Source organism: Crocodylus porosus, unplaced genomic scaffold, assembly GCF_001723895.1.
Source record: "Crocodylus porosus isolate Cpor-Errol unplaced genomic scaffold, CroPor_comp1, whole genome shotgun sequence".
Classification (NCBI taxonomy): Eukaryota; Metazoa; Chordata; order Crocodylia; family Crocodylidae; genus Crocodylus; species Crocodylus porosus.
This window is the reverse complement of record NW_017728909.1, coordinates 43,321,433-43,346,595: the sequence shown is the minus strand read 5'-3', so window position 1 is coordinate 43,346,595 and position 25,163 is coordinate 43,321,433. Positions and strand designations below refer to the sequence as shown.

General features: G+C 43.1%; 1 protein-coding gene and 1 long non-coding RNA gene across 4 annotated transcripts in view; one reads left to right on the top strand and one right to left on the bottom strand.

The window, feature by feature from the left end:
* The window catches only part of LOC109307971, a 10,872-nt gene extending 257 nt beyond the window's left edge, over nucleotides 1-10,615 (top strand). The window contains exons 2-3 of the long non-coding RNA XR_002100422.1: nucleotides 344-347; nucleotides 10,198-10,615. This is a non-coding gene — a long non-coding RNA (uncharacterized LOC109307971). The remainder of the gene's footprint in view (nucleotides 1-343; nucleotides 348-10,197) is intronic.
* Nucleotides 1-25,163, bottom strand: part of NLN (neurolysin) — a 79,170-nt gene that overhangs the window by 26,299 nt on the left and 27,708 nt on the right. For all 3 annotated transcript variants that reach the window (XM_019532141.1, XM_019532142.1, XM_019532143.1), the window contains exons 4-6: nucleotides 13,230-13,337; nucleotides 11,597-11,699; nucleotides 9,152-9,309 (exon numbers count right to left, since the gene is read on the bottom strand). In XM_019532141.1, coding sequence (XP_019387686.1) covers nucleotides 9,152-9,309; nucleotides 11,597-11,699; nucleotides 13,230-13,337 — 369 coding nt within the window. The remainder of the gene's footprint in view (nucleotides 1-9,151; nucleotides 9,310-11,596; nucleotides 11,700-13,229; nucleotides 13,338-25,163) is intronic.

The following is a 25,163-nucleotide window of genomic DNA, read 5'->3' as shown; positions in this document are numbered from 1 at the left end:
CTCCCCTCTAATCTTTAGGGTGAGCATTGATGCACCCCCAGAGTACAGGGCGTCCACTCAGTGAGGGGTGGGCCCCTGGACTGATCAGTAGTGAGGGGTGGGGCCACTGTGTCCTCAGGCAATGAGAAGCAAGGGGTGGGGCCACTGGGCCCCTTGGCCAATCAGCAGGAAGGGGCAGGGCCACCACAAAAAGGCTACCTCCCTCTTTTCCTCCCTGGCTGGGAACCCTGCTCCTCCTGGCTTGTGTACTGCCTTAACTCTAGGCACAGCCAACAGAGTTGTGAGGACAAGTGATGGACAGTTATTACTGAGGAATGCACGGGGACAAAGGGTTTAAAAACAGGATGGTCCAATATAAACACAGGGCCAATGGACACCCTACCTCTGCTCCTGTCCTCCAATCTCTGCTCTTCTCTCCCACCTTCCTACCAGCCTCTTTCCCTCCCCACCCCTTCTTTACCACTGTGTTATGCCAGCAGGCTCTGTCCCTGTTCTACCCTGGGGCACAAAGCATGGCCCCAGCCCATCCTTTGTAGCAGCTTTGCAGGGTGCACACTGCTGCTACAGGGCCTGGGCTGGGGCTGTATGCAGTGGCCCAGGTTGCAGCATACATGAAGCCTGCCAGTGCAGAGCAAGGGTAGAGGGTGGAAGGGAGAGGGGCAGGTGGGGGAGCAGAGACTGCATGGTGTGGGGTGGGGGGAAAATAGCAGGGTATAGAGATGGTAGGGGTGGAGTAGGAAGGAGCTGTGGCTACAGCCTGCCCTTGAGTAGGGACTGGAGTCCAAGCCACAGCACCGCCTGCCCTGCCCCCACTGCCCTTATACTTAATTCTAAGATGAGGGGCTTCTCCCCATGTTAAATAGGAGGAAAAAACTCTGTCTTAGAATTAAGTAAATATCGTAAGCCAGTGGTATAGTCCTTATGGGTGAAAATAAGGCTCAGCTGGGTAAGACTGTGCCTGTGATAAAGGCCAGTTTGCAAATTTTGGTATTCCGCCTGCTTGTAGAAAAAGAGACAGGCAAAAAGGAAGGGATACTATGCATCCCAAGTCAAACAAACCCAGGCCCATCACTTGTTAAACATGGGGGTGGATTACTAAGTAAAGAAACTAAGAATATAACTATTCTTTTGCCCTTAAGGGAAGCAACTGCTGAAGTGCCCCCACTTTTGGAAGAATAAGTTTTGTCAGGCTATGAAGAAATTGATTTTAAAATGGTATTTTTCAGCCTTGATGGTGTATGCCTTTATATATGTTAGATATATGCTTGGTGCTGTTTGTCCTCACTATCAAAGATGTCAGTTGCTAAATGATTTTTATAGCATAATTTTACAGTTTTTTAATAAAGAAGCTTTTTATACATACAGCTTATTTTAATTAATAGCCAATTAATGTCATTTCCATTCATGTTTATTCCATATTTAATTGCCTGAATTTAATAATAGAAACATATATAGCACCTTTCATTCTGAACCATCCCAAAGCACTTCAGACACACACAGAAAATGTTCTTTTGGGGGAAAGTGTCAGTATGCTGGTGCAGGGCATACTGCAGAAACACAGTGAGGGAAAAATTTGACTCAGGATACAAAGACAAAACTTTATTCCTATATAAAGGATTATTGAGAGCATTCAGATTTGCATACAAAAAAAATTATACTGATGGAATTTGAATTGGTTGTGCCAGGCAGTCTAGATGCACATCTAATGTTTGGATCTCTAAGCTATTTAGCCACTCAATAATCTTAATGTTTTTCATTTCCTTCTATACTACTTATTTGCAAATCCCTGCCCAAGCCTTTTTATTTGTTAAAGAGCATTTTCAATTGGACTTACCTTAGAACACAATACTGCCATTAACTGGAAGACTGTTCACTACTTAGTACTATAAGGTGTTTCTCAGAACACCAACCTAACACTGGTCAGGAGAACAAGAGACTGAGGCCTAGAGATTCACATCAAAGATCTGATTCTTATACTAAGTCTATTTTACAAATTTCTGCATAAAGGAGATTTAAGGTTGGAATAATTGGAATTCATCTACACTTTAGTGCTCATTAATGTCAGAACCAATTTTAGTAAAGGTGCTGGCTAACACAGGGTTAAGCACAGACATGCGCAGACAAGCAAGTGGAAAATCCCCAGAGGGCTAGTAAGCATGCCCTGCACATGCCCCACACTTGACCCCACGCTTGTCAATCAGTGAGGTAATCTGAACTGACACCATGTGCATGCCCAGTCTTGCCTCAGGCATGACATAATTTGACTAGAAACTTCCATGGGGGAAGCCGCGTGATTGGCCGCTCGAGACATATTTAAGGCTAGGGAGTCTCCACACACAGCGGAGACCAGTGACCAGAGGAGACTAGACAGATCTGAGCAGAGATCGCTCTAGCAAAGACTGCCTCAGGCCTAGACTCCTGGTTTGTAAGAGCCATTGGTCTCCCCGCCACCATTGTATCCCGGCGTACCCCTTCCTTAATAACACTCGTCTCATCTCGGCTACTTGTTATCAATTATCGTTCCGGTTTTGACTACTCGTTTACTACGTTCCGATTACTCGTTCATCGTTCCAATTATTCGTTCGACTCGACACGTTCCAGTTACCTACGCTCTATGTTCTCGACTTGTTCATCTTGTTCCGGTTTACTCGTTCATGTCCGTCTTCACCACCATTACCGACCCGGCCTCGTTCATTGTTTCTCGTTCATCGCACCATTTATCGTACTCGTTTGTAACTAAGTTGACCTGCCTACGCTACATCACCATCTCGTGGTCTAAGTAAGAAAAATAAAAGTTATCTTCTGAAACCACACGCTTGTCCACCCGCTCTGACTCCTTGCCGCTAATCCCACCTGTTCGTTTAGGCTCGGCCCACTGTGACACCGGGGCGCTCGGCTCCGACATGGCGTCACGAACAGGATCCATGGGAGGCTTGGAATCAGAGTTGATCCGTCACTGCCCATGGCGCAGTGGAAGCCGTCCAACTGACAGCTCGGACGACTTACAGGCACACATTGCGTTCCATCAGGCCGCCAATCTGGCCGCGTCCCTAATAAATGGGTACCTGTTCCTTCGTGGTAGTAATGAAAAGGAATGGGCCATCCGGCTCAGTGCAAGCGCTCTCGGCTGTGTAACGCGGGACCCCAGGGCCGTCTATCGCCCAAGGGAGGAAACCGGGTTCATATCCCTTGCCCGCGTGAAACCTTCGGGCATGGCGAGTCCCAGCCCGGCCCAAGCGTTTGTCCGGTGTGTGGAGTATATGAAGGAGGGAGGTGAGGACACTCCTCCAGACAGATTTAACTGCCTGAACCTTACGCTGGGATCAAGGGGGCACGAGCTGTTAACGCAGCTCCGGGAGAGTTTAGAAGCTAATGGGTGAACCGTTAAATGGACCGGCCCTAAGTGGAAGAATGGAAAAATGTTAAATGTACTATTTCGAGAGTATGTTGCCGTACTAAGAGAAAATGCAGACTTGGGAGTGAAGCTTGAGACCGCTACCCGAGCTGCCGCTGAAAATTTAGCCGCGCTGCCATTACAAGATGGCGCTGGCAGAAGGGAGAGCTCGAGCGGGAGACCCCGTACCGAAAAGCACGCCAAAGCCGACTCCGCCCACTTGGAGCCTGCCTCCTGCCACAGCACCGCCCACGACGTCAATGTCACCACCGCCGTACGCACAGCGCCACCTAGAGGATGCAAAAACGAAAGCAACGACCAAAACCGAAAGTGACACACGGACGACCACAGAAGAAAGTGAAAGCGCACCATCGCAAGCAATGCAACAACTGTCTCCTGAGTTAGCGACAGCATTACCCATCTCGGTGCAAAAGTGGGTAACTGGCCCTCAAGGCCAAGGAACCCAAGTCACCGTAACCACAAGAACACGAACCCAAGCAGAAATGAATGATCTGAAGAAGGAAACGGGACTCAAGTCAGAAGAAACACCAATCGTCTGGTTGGGAAGGTTAATTGCTGAAGCTGGGAATGAAACACTCGACCAGGATGAAGCTATGCAATTAGTGAGGAACACCGCCTGGAGTAAAGGCAAAGTAGTGGACCCTGTTCCAGTGTTAGCCAACAACTACTGGCCCATTCCACTACCTGCTCTAGTGGTTGAAGCATTACAACAAAAAGTGCATACATGGCATGAAGGCTAATGCAAGCGCCCTCGTATATGCTATACTGGGATCCTCTTATGCATCGTGGAACCCAGCCCAGCAGGCCCTGAACCTAACACCAACTCAGGCACAGGGAGCCTGGCCGCATCGCTTCGCGACCAATCCAGGAAACGTGCCATGTTTACTCGAAGCTGTTGAAGCAGCCACAGAAGTATATAGGAGAAGCCAAAATTTAACAGCTAGATTACTGTTAAATCCATCAGTAAATGGCCCGGTAGCATATGTATTGGGACAATTAGGTAAGCTACAGGGAGCTATGAGACCTAAAGCTCAGAAGACAGCTTACCCCGTTGTTAATGAAGATTTGAACACCGTGTCAGCCTACCCGACTGAATATATACCAGCTTGTCCTCGATGGGAAAATCGACGACCCCAAGCTCACAACTCACCACCGCAAGCTGAAGATTCTCCGCCACAACGCACCCCAGTGGAGCGAGCAATGTTTGGTTTCTTGCTTTATAAATCTTAACAAAAGAACAGCTAAGATCGCTGGGAGATGAAAGACAGAGAGCTCTTGCGAAAGCACTTGGATTCGACGAAACCAACAAAAAGTCAAAAAACGAGTAGTCACTGTCAGTGTCAGCATGGCGACCAGCGGCGCTAAACAACTCACTGATCCCGATCAACAAAATGACGACCAGAAAGAGAAAGCGCTTAAAAAAGAAAATGAGGATCTGAAGCAAGAGATTTCTAAACTGTATGACATGATTCTGCATCTTAAAAATTCTCTGAAACTGAATGAAGAAGAAAATAAAAAATTAGATATGAAAGTTCGAGATACGCAGTTAAAGATGGAAAATAATGAGAAAACTGTTATAAAGCTAATCACAGCCCATGAAGAAATGAAGAAGAAACTTAAGAATGAGCAATTACTAATTAAGAGTCTAAAATCCAATGAAACGACGAAAGACATTGAAACTGAAGTGAAAAATAGGGAAACTAACATGGAGACAAGGCTGATAGATCAAAAATTTAAAAATAGAGGCTTTCCGTATGTCATTTGTTTTTCAGGTCCGGAGGGGGTGACAGTCATCAGCTCCAACGACAGCCAAGAGAAGGCGCGTCATCTTCTACCTCACCCAGAATGACCAGAAACGCTACTCGCCCTCGAGTGGAGACGACAGCGGACTCAAGGAGAGATCGAGATGACATCAACCAAGAACCAAGTGACTTTGTCCCTGTATTGAATAATAGTTATATTTATTTCTACCTCACAGTCTGCCGAACCAGTTACCAAACCCGGCAGTATAACCAATATGGTCTTGCACTTATTGTCACTTTGGGCCACCGCCACGGGAGATGGCGAAACGGGAAGCGGTTTAACCGCATGTCTCCGGGTCCCATTGTCAGTTGAAGACCCAGTCCGTACCCGGTATTTGTACGGGGTACAATGTCTCAGATTGGTTTTCCCAAGTCTCAAGGGGGCAAAAGACCTCCATTAACATCTCGATAGGCAGAGGTTCTGCCTTTATTGATTTTTCTTGGCCCTGCAATTTCACCCTTGATGATTTCTCTACCCAGCCCCCTTGTGAGGGTTGTTTTGCGAGGGGAGCCCCCTACGCTTGTTCGGCCATCCCCTGGGGGATACACCCCCAAGGCAACAACTGGTCCCAGCCCTATATGTCACTCATATGGGACCCTCGTTCCATCACTCCGCCTTGGCACCTCGACCTCACGCCCCATGGTGGGAAAACTATACCGGTAGTCACTTTGTCTCCTTTGATAAAGCCTGCTCCCTTAGTTCAGTGGGACGCCTCTTTGACTGTTGATCTAACCCGATCGGGTCCCCTGGGAAACGGCTCCTGGTTTGGGTTTTCTTACCCCACTTTACGGGCAGTATTATTAGATGCCGCCTGCCATGGCGTCAAACCCCCTGTTAAACAGTCTGGCCCGCCTGAACTAGCAAGGCACGCTTTCCCTTTCCCCGGTGTATGCTCGGAGTTAATGACACCTGCACCATTCGGTCTTGTCTGGACGTGTTTGGATGGGCGATTATACACTGCCCTGCCCGCCACCCTTTCGGGTCTACAGTGCTTTTTAAGTTCTGTTTTATTTTGTCCACCCTTACAAGCCTCGACGGTTTACCCACCGAGTCCGGCCCTACACCGCCATGCTCACTCCACTACCCCGGTATGGAGTTCGCTCACACAGGGGGAAAGGACCACCCAGGGCCTTAGTTGGGGCTTCGAAGGATTTTTCCTTTGGGGTCTCGCAATTGCAAAAGCTCAAATAGCCATTGCAAAACTGTCTGAGCAGGTTGAGCTTCTTGCTAACCGTGCTGCAACCGGCTTCGAACTGATAAATCAGCAACTGCAAGCTACTTCTCAGATGACCATGCAAAATCGTTTGGCCCTGGATGCCCTCCTTATCCAGCAGGGAGGTCTTTGCCAATATTTAAATCTATCAAGAGACATGTGTTGCATAGCGATCCCTAATGTTTCTCTCCCCCTTCAAGATCAAGTTATAAAGATTAAAAAAATTGCAGAAGATGTCAATGCCGTTTCTGGCACTGGACAAGGTTGGCTGTCCCGGTTGTTTAAATTAGGTTGGGACACTTTGTCCTGGCTACTAAATTTGCTCACTCCGTTGTTGTCATTCCTATTCGTCTTAGTTGTAGTAATCACTGTAATCTGTTGTGTGTTTCAATTTTTAAGACGTAAGTTAACGACTTTATCTGTTGCTGTATATACAAGTTTACCCACTCATGTTAATTTAAGAGACAAAGATGAATGTTAAATTTTTAAGTATTAACACCTGTGTTACCAGCAAGGGGGCATGTCAGAACCAATTTTAGTAAAGGTGCTGGCTAACACAGGGTTAAGCATAGACATGCGCAGACAAGCAAGTGGAAAATCCCCAGAGGGTTAGTAAGCATGCCCTGCACATGCCCCACACTTGACCCCATGCTTGTCAATCAGTGAGGTAATCTGAACTGACACCATGTGCATGCCCAGTCTTGCCTCAGGCATGACATAATTTGACTAGAAACTTCCATGGGGGAAGCCGTGTGATTGGCCACTCGAGACATATTTAAGGCTAGGGAGTCTCCACACACAGCGGAGACCAGTGACCAGAGGAGACTAGACAGATCTGAGCAGAGATCGCTCTAGCAAAGACTGCTTCAGGCCTAGATTCCTGGTTTGTAAGAGCCATTGGTCTCCCCGCCACCATTGTATCCTGGCGTACCTCTTCCTTAATGTCTCGTCTCGGCTACTTGTTATTGATTATCGTTCCGGTTTTGACTACTCGTTTACTACGTTCCGATTACTTGTTTACTACATTCCGATTACTCATTCCGGTTACCTACGCTCTACGTTCTCGATTCATTCATCTTGTTCTGGTTTACTCGTTCACGTCTGTCTTCGCCACCATTACCGACCTGGCCTCGTTCATCGTTTCTCGTTCATCACACCGTTTATTGTACTCGTTTGTAACTAAGTTGACCTGCCTATGCTACATCACCATCTCGTGGTGTAAGTAAGAAAAATAAAAGTTATCTTTTGAAACCACACGCTTGTCCGCCCGCTCTGACTCCTCGCCGCTAATCCCACCTGTTCGTTCATGCTCGGCCCACCGTAACACCGGGGTGCTTGGCTCCGACAATTAACACTGTTAGAGCAATGTAAAGAACCTTAATAAACTAAAATGAGACACTAAGACTTTTAATAAAACCTGGTTCTTTAGGAGTCCTAGTGGTTAAGTCACTCATCTGGTAGAACACTGAGGGGCATCTTCTAATGTATACTTAACTGTACAAAAAGTAGAACAGTTTGTATATGAGAAATTGGAAGAGATACCCCAAAGAATACCTTCATAGCCCAGGTGTTAGGACATTCTGGAAAGTAGGGGACCTCAATTCAAATCCATAGTCTGAGTCTGGCAGCTCTGACCTCTGTTGTATACTGGACAATGTGGAGGGAACATTATCACCATCACCTCCTCCATCTTGTGAATGAACCTAAACTATGCTCTTTTGAGCCTAACCCCCTCACCCCCAATTGAAACATTTTGATTTAGATGTGCTGAAATCAATACTTTGACATTGGTGAAATTTAGACAAAATAAAATAAAATACTTGGCCAAAATTATTCATAGTTAGAATTTAGTGACTAGCTTTGGTTCTTCCCAAACTGCATTTTTGCAACAAATAAACTATGAAAAAAAGAATAAGTAAATGAATAAATTGTCCAAGCTTTCCATTAACTTTTTGGAAAGGAAAAATAGCAATAAAAAATAACTGGATAGAAATGACCATTTACAGCCAATTTTTAACAATACCGCCTGAAGCATCCTATTTGAAAATGAGTAAGTAGAAACAATAGACACAAGAGAATAGATTCTTTTCTAGACCTACATAAAACATAATTGGCTATTAGGGTGTAACTCTAGTAATTGTATCAAGTGCCATTATTAGAAATTATGAAGTCCTTCATACCTGAATGATATGCTGTTTTACACCAGTGGTGCTCAACCATTCTGTGCTGTGGACCAGACAAGTGGTCCAGCATTGGTCTGTGGGCCAGATTCAGCGCACCGGATTGATCCATGGGTCCAAAAACATATATACTCCTAGCCCAGCATGCGCCAGATTGAGACCACCACCCCAGCCTCAGCCCTGCATGTGCCAGAGTGGGCCCATTGCCACACCGCAGCGTCATGCATGCTGGATTGGGCCTGCCACTCTGGCCCCAAGTGCTGGACAATGCACACATCAATGTCATCTGGTTGCAGGGCTTAGAAATTTGGCTGCAGGGGAATAGTGGCAGTGTTAATTGCTATCACTGCCTCACTGCCAAATACCTTGACCTGTGGGGAGCCCCATGAACCAGATGATACAGCTTCATGGGTTGTATCTGGACTGTGGGCTTGAGAGTGAGCACCACTAATTTATACATTTTGCTACTACTTCTACTCATTACACTTGAGAACACATTTGGTATTTTATGTATGGTAAAACAACAGATAACTGATGTACCTCTTTGCATCTTGTATTAAAAGCAGATTCCATTTTTCTTCTGGTTTCTGGAATACAGCACTTCTTCATAACAGGAAAATAATGGGGATACTTTAAGGTAACTTTATACTCATCCTCTATCATTTCTAAGCTATTGATGAAGTCATCAGGAAGACCTTCTGTGGTAAACAAGATCACAAGATTTGAAAAAGGATATTCTCAAGAATTGAGGTTTTTTTTTTTTTAAACAAAAGAATATGTAGCAAAAAACAATATTGCACTTACCAATAACCAGTTAGCTTTTAGAAGTCTTCACAGAGGTATAACCCCATGTTTTACAGCTATTTGCTAATGCTTTTGATAATCAAATACAACAAATGAAAGCTAGAGCTAACAGGATTAAGTTCATAGCGGACAAATGCAAGATACTATACCTCAGAAGGAATAATCAAAAATACAAATATAAAATGGGTAACACTTGGCTGAATGGCAGCATTATGGAAAAGGACTTGGGAGTCCAGGTAGACCACAGACCCAATATGGATCTGGAGTGTGTTGCAGCCACACAAAACACAAATATGGTTTGGGGATACATCAAAAGAAGCATTAGGTGCAAGACACAGGAGGTGATAGTGCTTCTTTACTTGACATTGCTTAGGTCTCATCTAAAGTAGTGTGTACAGTTCTGGGCTCCATAATTTTAAAAAGGACATGGAGAATTTAGAGAGGATCTAGCGGTGGGCAACAAAGAAGAAAAAGGGCTTGGAAAACAAGGCATATAAGAGGCTGAAGAGCTAGGCATGTTCAGCTTGCAGAAAAGGTGCATAAGAGGGGACAAGATAGCAGTCTTCAAATACTTGAACAACTGCTATAAAGAAAAGGGAAAGCACCTTTTCTCTGTCACTGCAGAGAAGAGAATGTGGACCAGTGGCTTGAAGTTGCAGCAAAGTTTAGCTTGGCTATCTAGAAAAAAAACTTCTTCACTGTGAGAACAGTGAAGAAGTGGAATGGACCGCCAAGGGAAGTTATGGACTTTCCATCACTGGAGGTGTTAAAGATGAGGTTAGACAGCCACTGGTTGGAGATGATCTAGGTATAGTTATGACTATGTTTTACTATAGGTATTTCCCTTGCTTCTGGGCTTTGATGGTTGCCCTGTCCCCCCTTTCTCCTACATGTGCCAGGGTGTTTTTAAGCTTCTCTCAGAAGCATTGGGTGTTGGCTACTTTGGCTGGGGTGTCTTAATGCTCTTGCTGGGGTTCCTGGCTAGATTGTCTTTCCTCTCTGCTTAAGGTCAGACTGATCGCCATATCTGGGGTCAGGAACGAATTTTAGCCCTGGTCAGATTGGCATAGACTTTGGTGCTGTTTACCTTCCTCTGTACTGTGGGGAGAGGTGTGGTGCTCTACCTAAGGTCTCTTTAGTATATATTGATATTTCATAGAAGCAGGACATTGGTTGCCATGGCTCCCCCCACTTTACCTGTTGCAGGTTATGGTGTTAAGCTTGTGTTGTGTCAAGGTTGATGTGGTTTTACAGAGTTCAGATTATTGTTTGTATGGGATGGTTTGGATAGGGATGATCCTGTGTCAGGCAGAGGGTGGACTAGATGACCCAGAGAGGTCCCTTCCAGCCCTGTTTCTCTATGATTCTATGAAATCATTAACACTTGCTTGCCAACATCACAATGAAATTAGCAGGATACCACAAGATTAAAACTGAATACAGTTTAAAAAACCTTCTCTAATTTTATTGAGATTTGGGATCATCAAATCATTTACAAACACAGTGAACCATGTGAGCAATAAAAAAATTAATCTTTAAAATATTTTTTAGATCAAGGAAGGTAGTTTAACAGCCAGAAGGGAAGAAAAGTGGAGTAATTTCAGAAGGATGGAATACCACGATTGAAGTAGTAGCAAAGAATTGAGGGGACAGGACAGAGAAAAAACAAGGTGGGAAGAACAGAGTGGGCTAGCAGGCTAGTAAGTAAAGTTGATGCAGTGTAAATCCATGAAGAATTTTTAATTTCACAAATTAAAATTCTAAACTGAAATTGGAGATGAGCAGAAAATCAATTAGATTCATAACAATTTGATTTTCTGGATGTAGTTATTTATCCTTGCTTTAGCAAAATGCCAAAAAGTATTCCTAAAATAGAAGTGGCAGACAAGGTTCTTTGGGTGAATCTGGTATCTTTTATTAGACCAACTTAAATAGTTGGAAAAAAATTTTTAAGCAAGCTTTCAGGTTTAAAACCCCTTTGTCAGGCTGATGAAGTTTCTGCAGTTGGTGTGTGCTCTTTCTGGATGCAATAAGAAGTAAAGAGGCTGGGCTGGTATGCATACAAAACAGGCAGTCAGTGAAGATGTAAATAGCATAGACGTATGTCCTTAGACCAACACAGCTACAGCCTACACCCCTGTAAAATAAAAGTGTAGATCCAAAGGACAATACTTCACTTACCAAGTTCATCCTTAGAAAATATAAGAAATGTGTTTTCTTCATTGAGGTTTTTGTTGAAATCTATACATAGCTCACTCAATTTTTTCTTCATTGTCTTTATTTCCTAAATTGATATAAATTAAACTGACAGTCACAAAACAAAAACTGTAATCTTAACTGCATGTAAAAAAATTACTTTTCTAACATGCTGCAAGTATATTTTCCTAGCCAAGTGCATGTTGTTTAGAAGTCAGTGTTATATCCCTCTGGGACACATGGCAAGAAGAAAATAATTCCCATAGAAGATAACAGTATTCCAAAACCATTTTAAATGCTGGCATGTAGACATCACTGAAGAGAATATTTTTGACATTTCAGTCTTACTTCGGGGATTAATTTCCTTTTTATTCCTAGGTTTACATACAGCATTGCTTGCACATTTCAAAAAAAATTTGCATATTTGTTGTATTTAAAAAAAAAACATTGCTACTTCTGGTGAAATTTAAGCATCATTTATGATTTCATGTTACTCTGAGTCACCAACAATTTCCTGAAATAGAATCTTTCTAATGCTTTTCTAAAGCCATTAGGAAAATTAACTTAATAGAGAGTAAGGCTCTTATCAAATACAGGATTTGGGCAAGGAATAATGAGTGGTCAAAGGCAGAGAGGTTCACAGGGTAGAAGTTAGCAGAATGGTGTATACCTTGACTGTTGAATGTGGGTACAGACAAAAGTGCAGCTCTCCGCTGTAACTGAGAACATTTTGGAGGAACTGTTGAGTTACAATGATCCTGCAGACCAAACAGAAGTTCACTGTTGTTTGGGGAGGGGGTAATCTAGCTGCTGGAGCCTACAGCCAGTTTCCCCCAGCAATAGCCCCTCCTCCCTATGAGGTGGCAAAGTTTTCAGAAAGGGAGGGGGGAAAGGGAGCAAAGGGAGCTTGTTCTAGGGGCTCCCCAGCTGGCACTGGAGGGTGGGTAAATTGGAGCCCCCACCTCAAAGAAGGGCTCTAATATACCTACTTCACCTTCCAGCAGGGGCTGAAACCCCCCAGACTGAACTTCCTCTGCTTCCTTTACCCCACTCCCATTCTGAAAACAGCTCGAGGCTGGCAGGCAGCACAGACAGAAGTTGCAAAAGATGCTCTGTTTTGAAATGTCTTCATTTGACCCTTCATGCAATGAAGAGTCAGATTTTTGCACAATCAGACATTTTTTAAACTGCCTGCAGCTGTGCACTTGTGTTTGGTCATGGCTATAAACTGCTTTCTGTGGCCAGATTGGCTGACAACTTCTATCTGTGCCTTGTATGACTGTGGTCCAAAATTTTTGGTACTTTGATTTTTGGGTGCCTGACCTGAATTTTTCTGTATGCAGGTTAGCACTTTCTGAAAATCTAAAACAAGCTGGTCAGCCAAAAACTAACCATTTAAAATTATAAACCACAGTTTGGCTTTATATTCAAATATTTACCTTTTTTTCCTTCTGTCTTTTATCATTTTTACATCTCTAGCACTTTAAAGTTGGCCTCAAACCAACACTTAATTGAGATCTGGAAACACAAACTCAAATATACTTTAAGAACAGTTACATAGGTATGGAGAATTTTTTTTTATTTGTACCAAAAATACTGAAAAAAATGTCATACTCACATTTTGCACTTCTTTTGGAAGATGGAGTCCATTTCTTTTTCCCATTTTAATCGACTTATCTAAATATCTCTTAGCTTCAGGCTTTACAGTTTCAAGATCATATGTTTGCTGAAATAGGGTTACATGACGATAAATATTTTCATAACACGGCATTAGAAACTTCTCAGGTATTAGAACGGTCAGAGCAAAACTGTTTATTACTTCTGCTGATCTGTACCATAGAAATGCCACCAACATCAGCTGCAAACAGGCATTATAAATAATTTTACTCTACAGTAGTGTCCCTCTATTGATACAAGGCAGATTAAAACCAGAGAAGACTTTCTTTTAGCAAGCATCATAACTGAAAGTTTACCTATCTGGCTCTGCAGGAGCAGAAGCAAGGCCTTTGTACACTTAGACTGCCTAGTGTATTTACACATTATGGGTGTTTATAGATGTGCTCTGGGAGGCAGCAAGTAGTGGGGGGAGGGAGGCAGGGTGACACTTTAATTAACGCAGCTTTGAGAGCTGCACTAATTATAAGCGCCCAGACTAATGTGTATTAGCATCCCTGTCTTGAAAAATGGTGGGGCGACACTTCGAACTAAGCTCATCAAACCAGCTTTAGTTTAAAGCACCCCACCACCATTTTTCAGTGTGGGGACGCTGATACACATGAGGCTGGAATATGCTGGATTAATCAAGTCTGCTCCGATGCACTGTAACTAAAGCACGTCAGAGCAGCCTCCCTGCATGTGTATAGAAGCCTTATGATACCAAGCACTCTCTTGTGTTTAAAGCATACTATACTCAAGTTCATCCTGAACAAGTATCTTTTTAAACAATACATGAACTTAAAGTCATTTCCACAGATACTACTGACTCTTAGCACTTACATAAATCTTGTCAGGTCTATATAATTAAAATATGAATTAATCCAAATATATAAGGATTAACAAAAACATTCATTGTTATATTGCATGGGGAAAACTAAAAAGGATATAAACTAATCTTTGTCAGAGCATAAGCCAGCCACTAACTGATGGAAAGCAATTCCTAGTTCAAAGGCCTATTATTCTATTACAATAGTTCTTCCATCTTTCACTGTACAAGGAATTGGACTACATAAGAGATTTTGGCTTACAAAAATATTAGCCTGATGTTGTATGGCAATTCCTATGCAAATCAGCCACCCACAATGCAGAGCCATTCAGGGACATCTAATTCAGATTGTACACTGCAAGTATTAAAGATGCATTAATACAGTGCTCTGCCTGGGTTGCTACATCCTGCTTCTCATCAGTACTAATCTCAGCAGGTAGTACACTATATTAATGTAGCCATACTGCTTCAAATAGCTGAGCTAGTCCAGGTATGTCTGCATGACACTGCAATGTGCCATGCTGATGTACCTTTAGTATCTCACAAATTTACAAGCCCTTCATAATTTGCAGTCACAAATTATTCATCTTTTCCTCCTAAACATTAAACAATGCTAAAAACAAGTCAAGGTCATGTGTTACAGTCTTTATACCAGTTTTCGTGGAATCACAGAAAAATAGCATTGGAAGAGACCTCCAAGGATGGAGATTCCACAACCTCTCTGGGTAACCTGCTTCAGTGTTTTACTGTCCTCCTAATGAGAAAGTTATTCCTAATATCCAACCTAAATTTCCCTTGCTGCAACTTGAGACCACTGCTTCTTTGTTCTGCCATCTGCCACCAGTGAGAACAATCTAGCTCCATCCTCTTTGGAACCACCATGCAGGTAGTTAAAGGCTGCTATTAAATCCCCTCCTAGCTTTCTCTTTTTCAGACTAAATAAGCTCAGTTCCCTCAGCCTTTCCTCAAAAGTCATGTTCCCCTGTCCCTTAACCAGTTCTGTTATACTCTCTTGAATTTGTCTACATCCTTTCTGTAGTGGGGGCCCAAAACTGGACACAGTACTCCAGATGTGGCCTCACCAATGCTGAATATGGGGAATAATCACTTCCCTCGATCTGGCAATGCTCCTACTAATGCCGTTAGCCTTCTTCGCAACAAAGGCACACTGCTGGTCATATGGTAGTTGATTATAAAGTAGTGTCCTTCCATGTCATGAAACCTTTATTTTTGCCTCTATAACATGAAAAATGGTAAAAATAGAAAATATAATTGAAATAAAGATAAAGAGACATATCTGACCAATGTTCAACTTGTGAGCACCCTAACCACACTGGCCCTAACCCTAACAGCATCATCAACTCTTCTGACTCATTTCAACTAAGCTTCAGTTAACTTGCTTTTTTACAACTAGCTCTTGACCAGCCATTAGTTAAGTTAAGATGCTGCATCATGTGAATTTGATGAAATAATCACACATCCATGTACCACTGGTTCACTGATGTCATTTCACTGTCTCTTGATAGGCTCAGGAATATACTGATGTATAAGAGAGTAGAATCCTGTAGTACATTATAAATTCCTGAAACCAGAACCTTTTGTGATCTCTGTGATTCCACAAGAACAGTGATGTCTATACCCTAACCAGGATTGACAGGAATGGTGACAGATGGCAGAAATCAACTGTATCAAATGTTGCAATTCTAACAAAGTCATTGTGCCCCAATGTGCAGGAAGACTAGCAAGTATGGCAGAAGACCAGCTTGGCTTAGCAGGGAATTCTTCAGTAAACTAAATAACAAAGAGGAAGCTTATAAGAAGTGGAAACTTGAACAAATAAACATGGAGGAGTATAAGAGCATTGCTCAGGCATGCAGGGATGAAGTCAGGAAGGCCAAAGTGGAACCAGAGTTGCAGCTAGCAAGGGATAGTAGCTAGTGAAGGGTAACAAGAAAGGTTTCTACAAGTATGTTGGCAGCAAGAGGAGGATCAGGGAAAGTGTGGGTCCCTTACTGAATGGGGGAGGCAACCTTGTGATAAAGGATGCAAAAGAGGCTGAAGTACTCAATGCCTTCTTTGCCTTAGTCTTTACAGGCAAGGTCAACTCCTAGAATACTGCACCAGACAGCAGTCTGGCGAGGAAGTAAGCAACCAACAGTGGCAAAAGTGCAAGTTAGAGCAGGGTCAGGCAATTATTTTGGCTGGAGTGCTGCTTAACTTGATTTTGTAACTGGAAGTCCCACTTCTAATCCCTGACTTTTACCACCTCCCCTTGTCTGAGAAGTACTCCAAAAAAATCATACACTACAAAATAAAACAGTGCAACTGGCTGTGCTGGGGCGATAGGAAGAGGAGCGGAGCTGGCCCAGCTCCATAGTGCAGAGCTCCCTGCTGTTCCTCATGACCTGTACGTAACAGCATGTGGGGCCGGGCTGCCAGCTCCATCACATGTGGCATTTGTGGACTGCGTGTGAGCCTCGCAGAATACAGGCAAGCAAACCTCACATCCAGGTTCTGCGCTCCTGTTGCCCCACTCTGGATCCCTGCTGGCCCCAGGACACCAGGACGGGCTTTGCACTCCTGCCTGCCACAACCACTCCCACACTGTGGCTACTTCCCTACTTTCCCTCCCTCTTGCCTGCTCACACGCCACTGCTTCCTACCACTCTGTCCACCACTCCAGCCCACCCCAGCCAGCACCATGCAGTTGCCAAATGCATGGCTGGGACTGCATGGCACAGCATGAAACCAATCCAGTCAGCTGTGGGCCTCACCATGTGGGCTAATCTCAGTGGTTTCTACCCCCATTGCCATGTGGCTGGGTCCTGACAACTCGATGCAGTGTGCTATGGCATGGATTTGGCTCAGCCTCAGTCCCACAGCGTGGGCTGATAGCAGCTGTTTCTCCCCCTCCCTCCATCCAATCTTATCTGAATTTCCACTCAGATGGAGGAAGGGTGGGGAACAGCCAAGGGGCTGCAAGGCCAGAAGCCACAGAGGCTTTTGGTTGGGGCTTGAGGGTGGGGAGGCTGGAGGAGGGGTGGGGTTGGCTGGGCCTTGCTGCTCAGCTGCTGGGTCTTGCCATTGGCTTCTCCTGGGTCCTGCTGCCACTGGCACCTCTTCATTGCTGACAGGCAGGCACAAACCGATAATAATTTTCTAAATTTGAGAGGTGGCCTGCAGGCCAGATAGAATAGCCTGGTGGGCTGGATCCAGCCCACAGGCTGTATTTTGCCCACCCCTGGATAGGAACTATTTAGAGAAACTGGACATATAAAAGTCCATGGGGCTGGACAAGATACACCTGAGGGTGCTGAGGGAGTTGGCTGATGAGATTGCAGAGCCATTGCCATGAGTTTCCAAAGATGATGGCCAACCAGGAGAGGTCCTGGATGACTGGAAAAGGGCAAACAGAGTGCCCATATTTACAAAAGGGAAAAAGAAGTATCTAGGGAACAACAGACCAGTCAGCCTCACCTCAGTCCCTGGAAAAATCATGGAGCAGATCCTCAAGGAATCCACTTCTAAGCATTTGGAGAAGGTGATTAGAAATAGTCAGCATGGATTCACCAAGGGCAAGTCATGCCTGACCAACCTGACTGCCCGCTGTGATGAGGTGACTGGCTCTGTGGATGTGGGGAGACCAGTGGATGTGGTATACCTTGAATTAGCTAGGCTTTTGATATGGTCTACCACAACATTATCTCAGGCAAGCTAAGGAAGTATGGGATGGATTAATGGACTGTAAAGTGGACAGAAAACTGGCTGGAGCATTGGGCTCAGGGAGTAGTAATCAATGGCTCTATGTCTAGTTGGCAACTGGTATCAAGCCAAGTGCCCAAAGGGTATGTCCTAGGGTTGGTTTATTCAATGTCTTCATTGACAGCCTGGAACATGGCATAGAGTGAACCCTCATCAAGAATACAGATGACACCAAACTGGAGGGAGAAGTAGATATGCTGGAAGGTAGGGCTAGGATTCAGGAGTGACCTAGACAAATTGGAGGCTTGAGCCAAAAGAAATCTTATGACGTTCAACAAGATCAAGTGCAAAATCCTGCACTTAGGATGGAACAATCCCATACATCAGTTCAGGGTGAGGGCTGACTGGCTGGGCAGCAGCTCTGCAGAAAAAGACCTGGGGGTTACAGTGGACAACAAGCTATATATGAGCCAACAGTGTGCACTTGTTGCAAAGAAGGCTGATGGCATACTGGGCTGTATCAGTAGGAACATTGCCAGCAGGTCAAGGGAAGTGATTATTCCCCTCTATTCAGCACTAGTGAGGCCACATCTGGAGTACTGCATTCAGTTTTGGGCTCCCCAATACAGAAAGGATCCAGTGGAGGGGAAAATAATTCAGGGGCTGGGGAACATGACTTACAAGGAAAGACTGAGGGAACTGGGCTTATTTAGTCTAGAGAAGAGGAAGCCAAGATGGGATTTAATAGCAGCCTTCAACTACCTGAAGAATGGTTCCAAAGAGAATGGAGCTAGACTGTTCTCAGTGGTGGCAGATGACAGAACAAGGAACACTCGTTTCAAATGGCAGCAAGGGAAGTTTAGGTTAGATATCAGGAAAAAAATTGTTACTAGGAGGGTAGTAAAACACTGGACCAGGTTATCCAGACAGGTGATAAAGTCTCCATCCTTGGAGTTGTTTAAGACCTGGCTTAACAAAGCCTTGGCTGGGATAATCTAGTTGTGGATGGTCCTGCTTTGAGTATGGGGTTGGACTAGGTGACCTCCTGAGTTCCCTTCCAATCCTAATTTTCTATGATTTTGTTATTCTACAAATGTGGCCACCCCACTTTTGTCCTTTGCTAGATTATCTACAAACAAGGTTGGTACAGTTTCTGCTTTACTCAAGTTGAAATTGACCCTGAGGTGTGGCGGAAGTATCTAGAATACCAGGTGACAAATGAACCTTAATCCAATTTTCCCTAAAACAAGGAAGTTAAAGGAAAAATAATTGGTGCTATGAAGTTATATCAAAAGATGGCGACTTGTTCGAATTTTCCTGGGAAGTCGTTAGCAATCTCAAACAGCAAGCCCTACCTGATTTTACTAACTGTAATTGCTAAAGGTCTAATGCAAATTAAAGTTCTCCCAACATTTCTAATAAGCCAACACAGTAAAATTGGCCAAAACTGCCTAAGAAGATGTTTTGTTCAACTCTTTCAATATAACCACAAAAGTAAACAGTTCATGTAGAACCACAGAATAGGTTCCCTGCATCTGATGCCATCTACTCCTGAAATGGGCCTGTAAGACTTCTTTGGCATTTTTACACATGCCCAGCGCTGCATTGCTTATAGTTGTATAAGGGGTGAAACGCATGTCAGTGCTAAGAAAATGGCAGTGACGTGCTTTTTGAACTAAAACACATAGAAGGTGTTTTAGTTCAAAAGCATGCCATTCTCTATGCACTGATTCACATTTTGCCACTTTTACAACTGAACGTGGCATAGCGTAGCTTGCATCAGCTTGTGCAGCAGAACTCCAGTGCATTGCGAGACAAAAAAGTATGTGTATAAATGGGCCTAATCACCAAATCTGAAACTCAATACATTAAATATTTAAAAAGGCCCCTAACATTAAGTGACTCACTCCCACAAAACCAAATCTAGAAAGCTAGAAATGACATGGAAAGACTCTTTAAGTTGATGGGATAATTTGGTCAGAATTAAGGGAGGAGAAAAAGATTCAAGGCCCTGATCCTAATTGTGACAGTAAGGTGCCTGGCACATATTCATTTAATGGTAGGTTGGGATCCCAATAATCGTGCCTCCTGCCATGCCACGCATTCACCATTTATAGCATAATTAACCTCTTAATCATGTCTTAAATGTAATGCGTCAGGGCCCGAAAACTCAGACCATTTTTCTGTAACCTCAGACCATTTTTCTGTTCTTCATAACATTAACAGAAAGAAGCATTTGTTGGCAGACTACTCTCAAAGACTCAAAAAAACTGGACAAACATTTCATTCCCTATTTTACATTGATTTCTCATGACTATGAGTACTGCTAATGCAACATACATTTTTGGTTTCTTAAGCTGTAGTGGCTGGAATTCCCATTATGCTTTGCTCTATTTTGATTTCACTCTTAGGGAGATTCCCACCACGTACATGTTTTGGTCTCAGCGGGAATGGTTTTTAGGGTCATGGGAGAATTTAAACCACAGTATTCTAGTTTTCTTTTTCCCTTGCAAAGTAAAAGACTCAAGTCCTCACCACAGAGTGGGAGGAAAGCAGAAAAGTTTGGTGGCACAATTCACCTTATGTTTAATAAGTTTAACATCTTAACATCTGTCTCTTTAACATCTTTATCAATGATGTGGACATTGGTGTCAGAAGCGCACTGGCTAAGTTTGCCGATGACACTAACTTTGGGGCATAGCATCCATACCTGAGGACAGGCTAGTGATCCAGGCTGACTTGGATAAACTTAGTAAGTGGGCGGATACAAACTTGATGACATTCAATATGGATAAATGTAAGGTACTCCACCTCAGGGGGAAAAAAACCTCGCGGTATACTTATAGGTTCGGCAGTGCTATGCTTGATAGCACCACGGCTGAAAGACTCGGGGGTCACGATTAACCACAAGATGAACATGAGCCACCAATGCAATGTCACAGCTGGTAAGGCAAACAAAACTTTGGCTTGCATCCATAGAAGCTTCTCAAGTAAATCTCAGGATGTCATCTTCCCGCTGTACTCGGCCTTGGTGAGGCCGCAGCTGGAGTACTGCATCCAATTCTGGGTTCCACAATTCAAGAAGGATGTCAAGAAGCTTGAGCGAGTCCAGAGGAGAGCCTGGTGCATGATCAGAGGGCAAGAGAATAGGCCTTATGAAGAAACGCTGAGAGCCATGGGACTCTTCAGTCTAGAAAAGCACAGGCTCAGAGGGGACCTGGTGGCTGCTTATAAGTACGTATGGGGTGTACATCAGGATCTGGGAGAAAGTCTGTTCACCAGCACACCCCAAGGAAAAACAAGGACCAACAGTCATAAAGTTCTCCAAGACCATTTTAGACTGGACCTAAGGAAAAATTTCTTTATTGTCCGAGCCCCAAGACCCGGAATAGACTCCCTCCAGAAGTGGCGCAGGCACATACTCTGGACTCATTCAAGAAACGTTTGGATGCTTATCTTGCTGGGATCCTTTGACCCTAGCTGACTTCCTGCCCCTGGGCAGGGGGCTGGACTTGATGATCTTTGAGGTCCCTTCCAATCCTAATGTCTATGGAATCTATGAAATCTAAGTTATAGAATAGATCTATTAAACATTAATGCAGTTGTGTGTGTTATGAGTCTGCCTAGAACAGCATTCAATATCAAGGATTCATTTTTTTAAATGGAGGAACTATAATCAGAAGAGTTATTTCATACCTCAAGGAGCCTAATTTTTCTAACCCAACAGATAAGTAGAAAATAGTTTAAAACAATTAATGTAATGGATTAAGATCACCAAAGCTACTTTTTCTTTTTAATAACCTCTTTTTAAAGGTGACTTACTGTAAACCCATTAGACTACCTGGGCTCATTAGGCTGACCCATAGGTAACCCACAGCTGAATCAAGGACATATAAATAGAGCAACCATCCTATACTTCATCTCTCAATATGCAACAACTGAACAAGGAAAACAATGTTTCCCAACACAAAATAAATTATAGGAGTATTGACCGTTCATTCCTTTTAACACTTACTGTCTTGATCTTACTGTCCTGATAAAAATTGCTAGACAGAGATAGTGAGATTATGAACAGGCATTCATATGAACAGACATGCAGAGATTTCTAGCAGTGAAAATTTCTGAAAAACGGATGCCTGTTCATATCCACTGCTAGAAATGTTTCTGGGAGAGGAAGCAGTACAGATGTCCAGCTTGAAGCTGCCCTTGCTCCTCCTGTCTTCCCCAAACCAGAGTGATCCTAGTCCAGGAAAGGCATGGGAAAAATGACTGTTCCACTGCTACTATACTTGGGAGGGAGGGGTAGGGGGTGATTAGGGGGTAAGAAGTGGAGAGACAGGGAAAGACTCCCTGCACTCCCACAGACTGGAGACACTGGCTGTCCCTGGTCTGGGAAACAGGTAAGGAGTCATTTTTATCACTCCCCTCCCCTCCCCTCCCACATACAGGACTGGGAAGGGAACAGAGTAGTGGAGCAGTGCTCCCTGCCCTTTCTCCACCCTCTGCAGTGCCTGGTCAGGAGGCCAGGAGTGACTGGCGGCTGCTCCATCCCTCTCTTGGATCAGTCTCAGAGGCAAGCAGAGGAGTGGGGCAATGCCCCTCTCCCATTAACCAGGTAATCTCTGGTCTAGGTAAGAGGTGAGAAGCAGTAGATGGCTGCTCCATATCCTTCCTGGACCAGACCAGGAGGGGAGTGGAGCAACATGCAAGCTTTCATCTTTGCAAGAGAAACACCATCTTGCGGTGGTGATGGAGGAGATGAGGGGCGGGGAGGCATCTTTAGGTGTCAACCTGGAAGATCTCTCTCTATGAAGGAACATGTTTCCTCTGGAATAAACCGAACAAACCCTTGTACACTCCTAGTTTCTATTGGGAGAGCAGCAATTCTCTTGGTAAAAGCATTAACAGCTAGATGTAGACTTAGCTTTGCTAGCATCAGTTAACATGTCTTAATGTAAAGCTAAAGGTCTTGCCAAAGAAAGCATATATACATGTACAGAACTCTGAAGAGGCAAACCTTATGAACTGGGGGAGGTAGGAAGAACCTAACTATGTATATATATGAACAAGAAAGTTGTGTAGTTATAACTAATACAAAATATTTTTAGCTACATGAGAATCCCTCCTACAGTAAATTCTAATTAATTATCCTATGGGAAAAGTCATTAATATGGTTTAATTTGCCACTGTTCCAATTCTCCACCAGTGATCTATGCCTGCATAATCAACTCTTGAGTAATGGTCAAAACTGGAACATTTGCTGTTATTTGTGTTCCCTTTTATATAAAAAGTTGCCTAGAATTTACTGTATTTATTAAATATTTATTAAGAAGAAAAAAGCCACTATATCTAGGTGTCAGATGCCTCAACCACCAAAAATTGTGTTGGGGGTTAAAGCTATTATAAACGTTTTAACTTGAACTGAACAGAATATTCAGATTGTACTAAATATGGGATGGGGAAAAAACAAAAACTTAATTTTGGGATTTTAGGATCAATGTGGTATTTTTTATATTTTTCAAAATCCTCAGCAATGTAAGTCTCCTGAAGTAAACTTTAAAACAAGAACAAAACAAAAAAAAATCAAAAGAAAGAAAAATAAGCAAAAGAGAAAACAAAACTAAAAAGGTTTCTAGGAATATCTTGTAAACCCTTCAGTTTTGCAGCCTCATAAAAGCCTGTGGTATTGCACACTACAGAAAGGGAAATCCAACGGTGATGCTGTCACAATATTCTGAGTGATAGTAGACATCACTTCTCAATGATTCTTAGAGATTTTACGAAAACCTAGACTTGCAAGGTATTTTTTTCCCTGCTTAGTTCCATCACGGTATGAAAAGTATATTTGGGCAAGGACAAAGTTGACAAACACAGAAGACCTTTATTAATATTTTTATTGTGCGATTATAAAGCTTGAAGCTGACTTAAATCTTCTAGTTATATAAATGAAAGACCATGGTTTTGAGGATTGCTTTAATCTCCAGACTGATACAGCTCTCTCACAACAACAATTATGATTGAGGACAAAAACTATGAAATACCATGTTGAGTGAATTGGACCCCATAAGAGATTTTTTTTTAACTCACCTTTATCCTACCAACCCCCTCTAAAATATACTTTTAAATGTAAATGTCATTATAGCTCATTTGAATATTCCCAAAGCCCGTCCTGAAGATGTTTATGTGAAAGCTTAATATTAAGGACAGCCACAGTTTCAATGGTGCAAACTGTAACAGAAAGAGGGACTACATATCTTCTGGGGTAAATATTGAACTCCCATAACTGTTAGTTATTTTCCATCTTATTCCACATTTTTATACATAAATTGGTGATGGAGGTTCTTATTTTAAATGCATTTCTGAAAACAGTATTGTTTTATATATTGCATGAATGAGTCTTTAAGGAATATTAAGCAATGGAGCCTATTTGGAACACCGGGAATGAGGAGTACTCATAGTTGCTTACATCATGCTGAGTTTTGTAATGGTGTGTGGGTGGGGAAGATTGATAACATTCTTAAGCATGTCCCTGCTAGCTGGTGTGTACAGTTGTTAGAAGTGACTAGACTCGACATCAGAGCTTCAATATACACATCAGTAGTCATGATCCATCTATCATGCCCAGGTTCTGAAATTTGGAATAAAGTTTCCTAAGAGATGGAATCTAGAATAAAATCTACACTTAAGCCTGGAGGGATTTTTTGCTCCTAATATTTGGGAGAACATCTTTTTGGTTTAATTTGATATAAGAATGCTTGACACATCCTTCTTCAGCAAGGTTTTCTGACAATAAAATTAATTTAGGAAGAAGCACAAGTACCTTCCATAACTTTAAACAAGCTTAGTTCTGGGTTAATGGAGCAAAACTTTACCTAGAGGCAGACAAACATAGAACATGCTTAATATAATGATTTAACTGATGACATTTGGTGGGATGCTGCTGCTGTAATAATAGGAGAGACTGAGGAGTGCTGGTTTCACCACTGTTAACTTAGCCCTAAGCAAGTTCATTAAGGTTAAAAAACTGTATCCACATTTTATAATACATAATTCCATACAAAACCTTTTTTGATAGAAATATTTTATTGAAATAAATGTGGTGGTTTGCTAAAATGCTACAATGCTTTCAATGAACCTTTTAAAAATCCAGTCTCTCCTCTTCTGTTAGAAACTCTTACTCAAAAACAGAGGCTCAGGCAGTGAAACAAACAAATCTGCATGAACGGAGAAGTTCTATATCACCATTTGCAGGGATCCTGGTTTTCCCTGACAAAAAACCCGGCAAATTCTCTGATAAACCCCCCAAAATCCGTGATTAAAATGAAAGGCCCCTCACTCACCCTCCACAACCCCCTGGCCCTGCTGGTG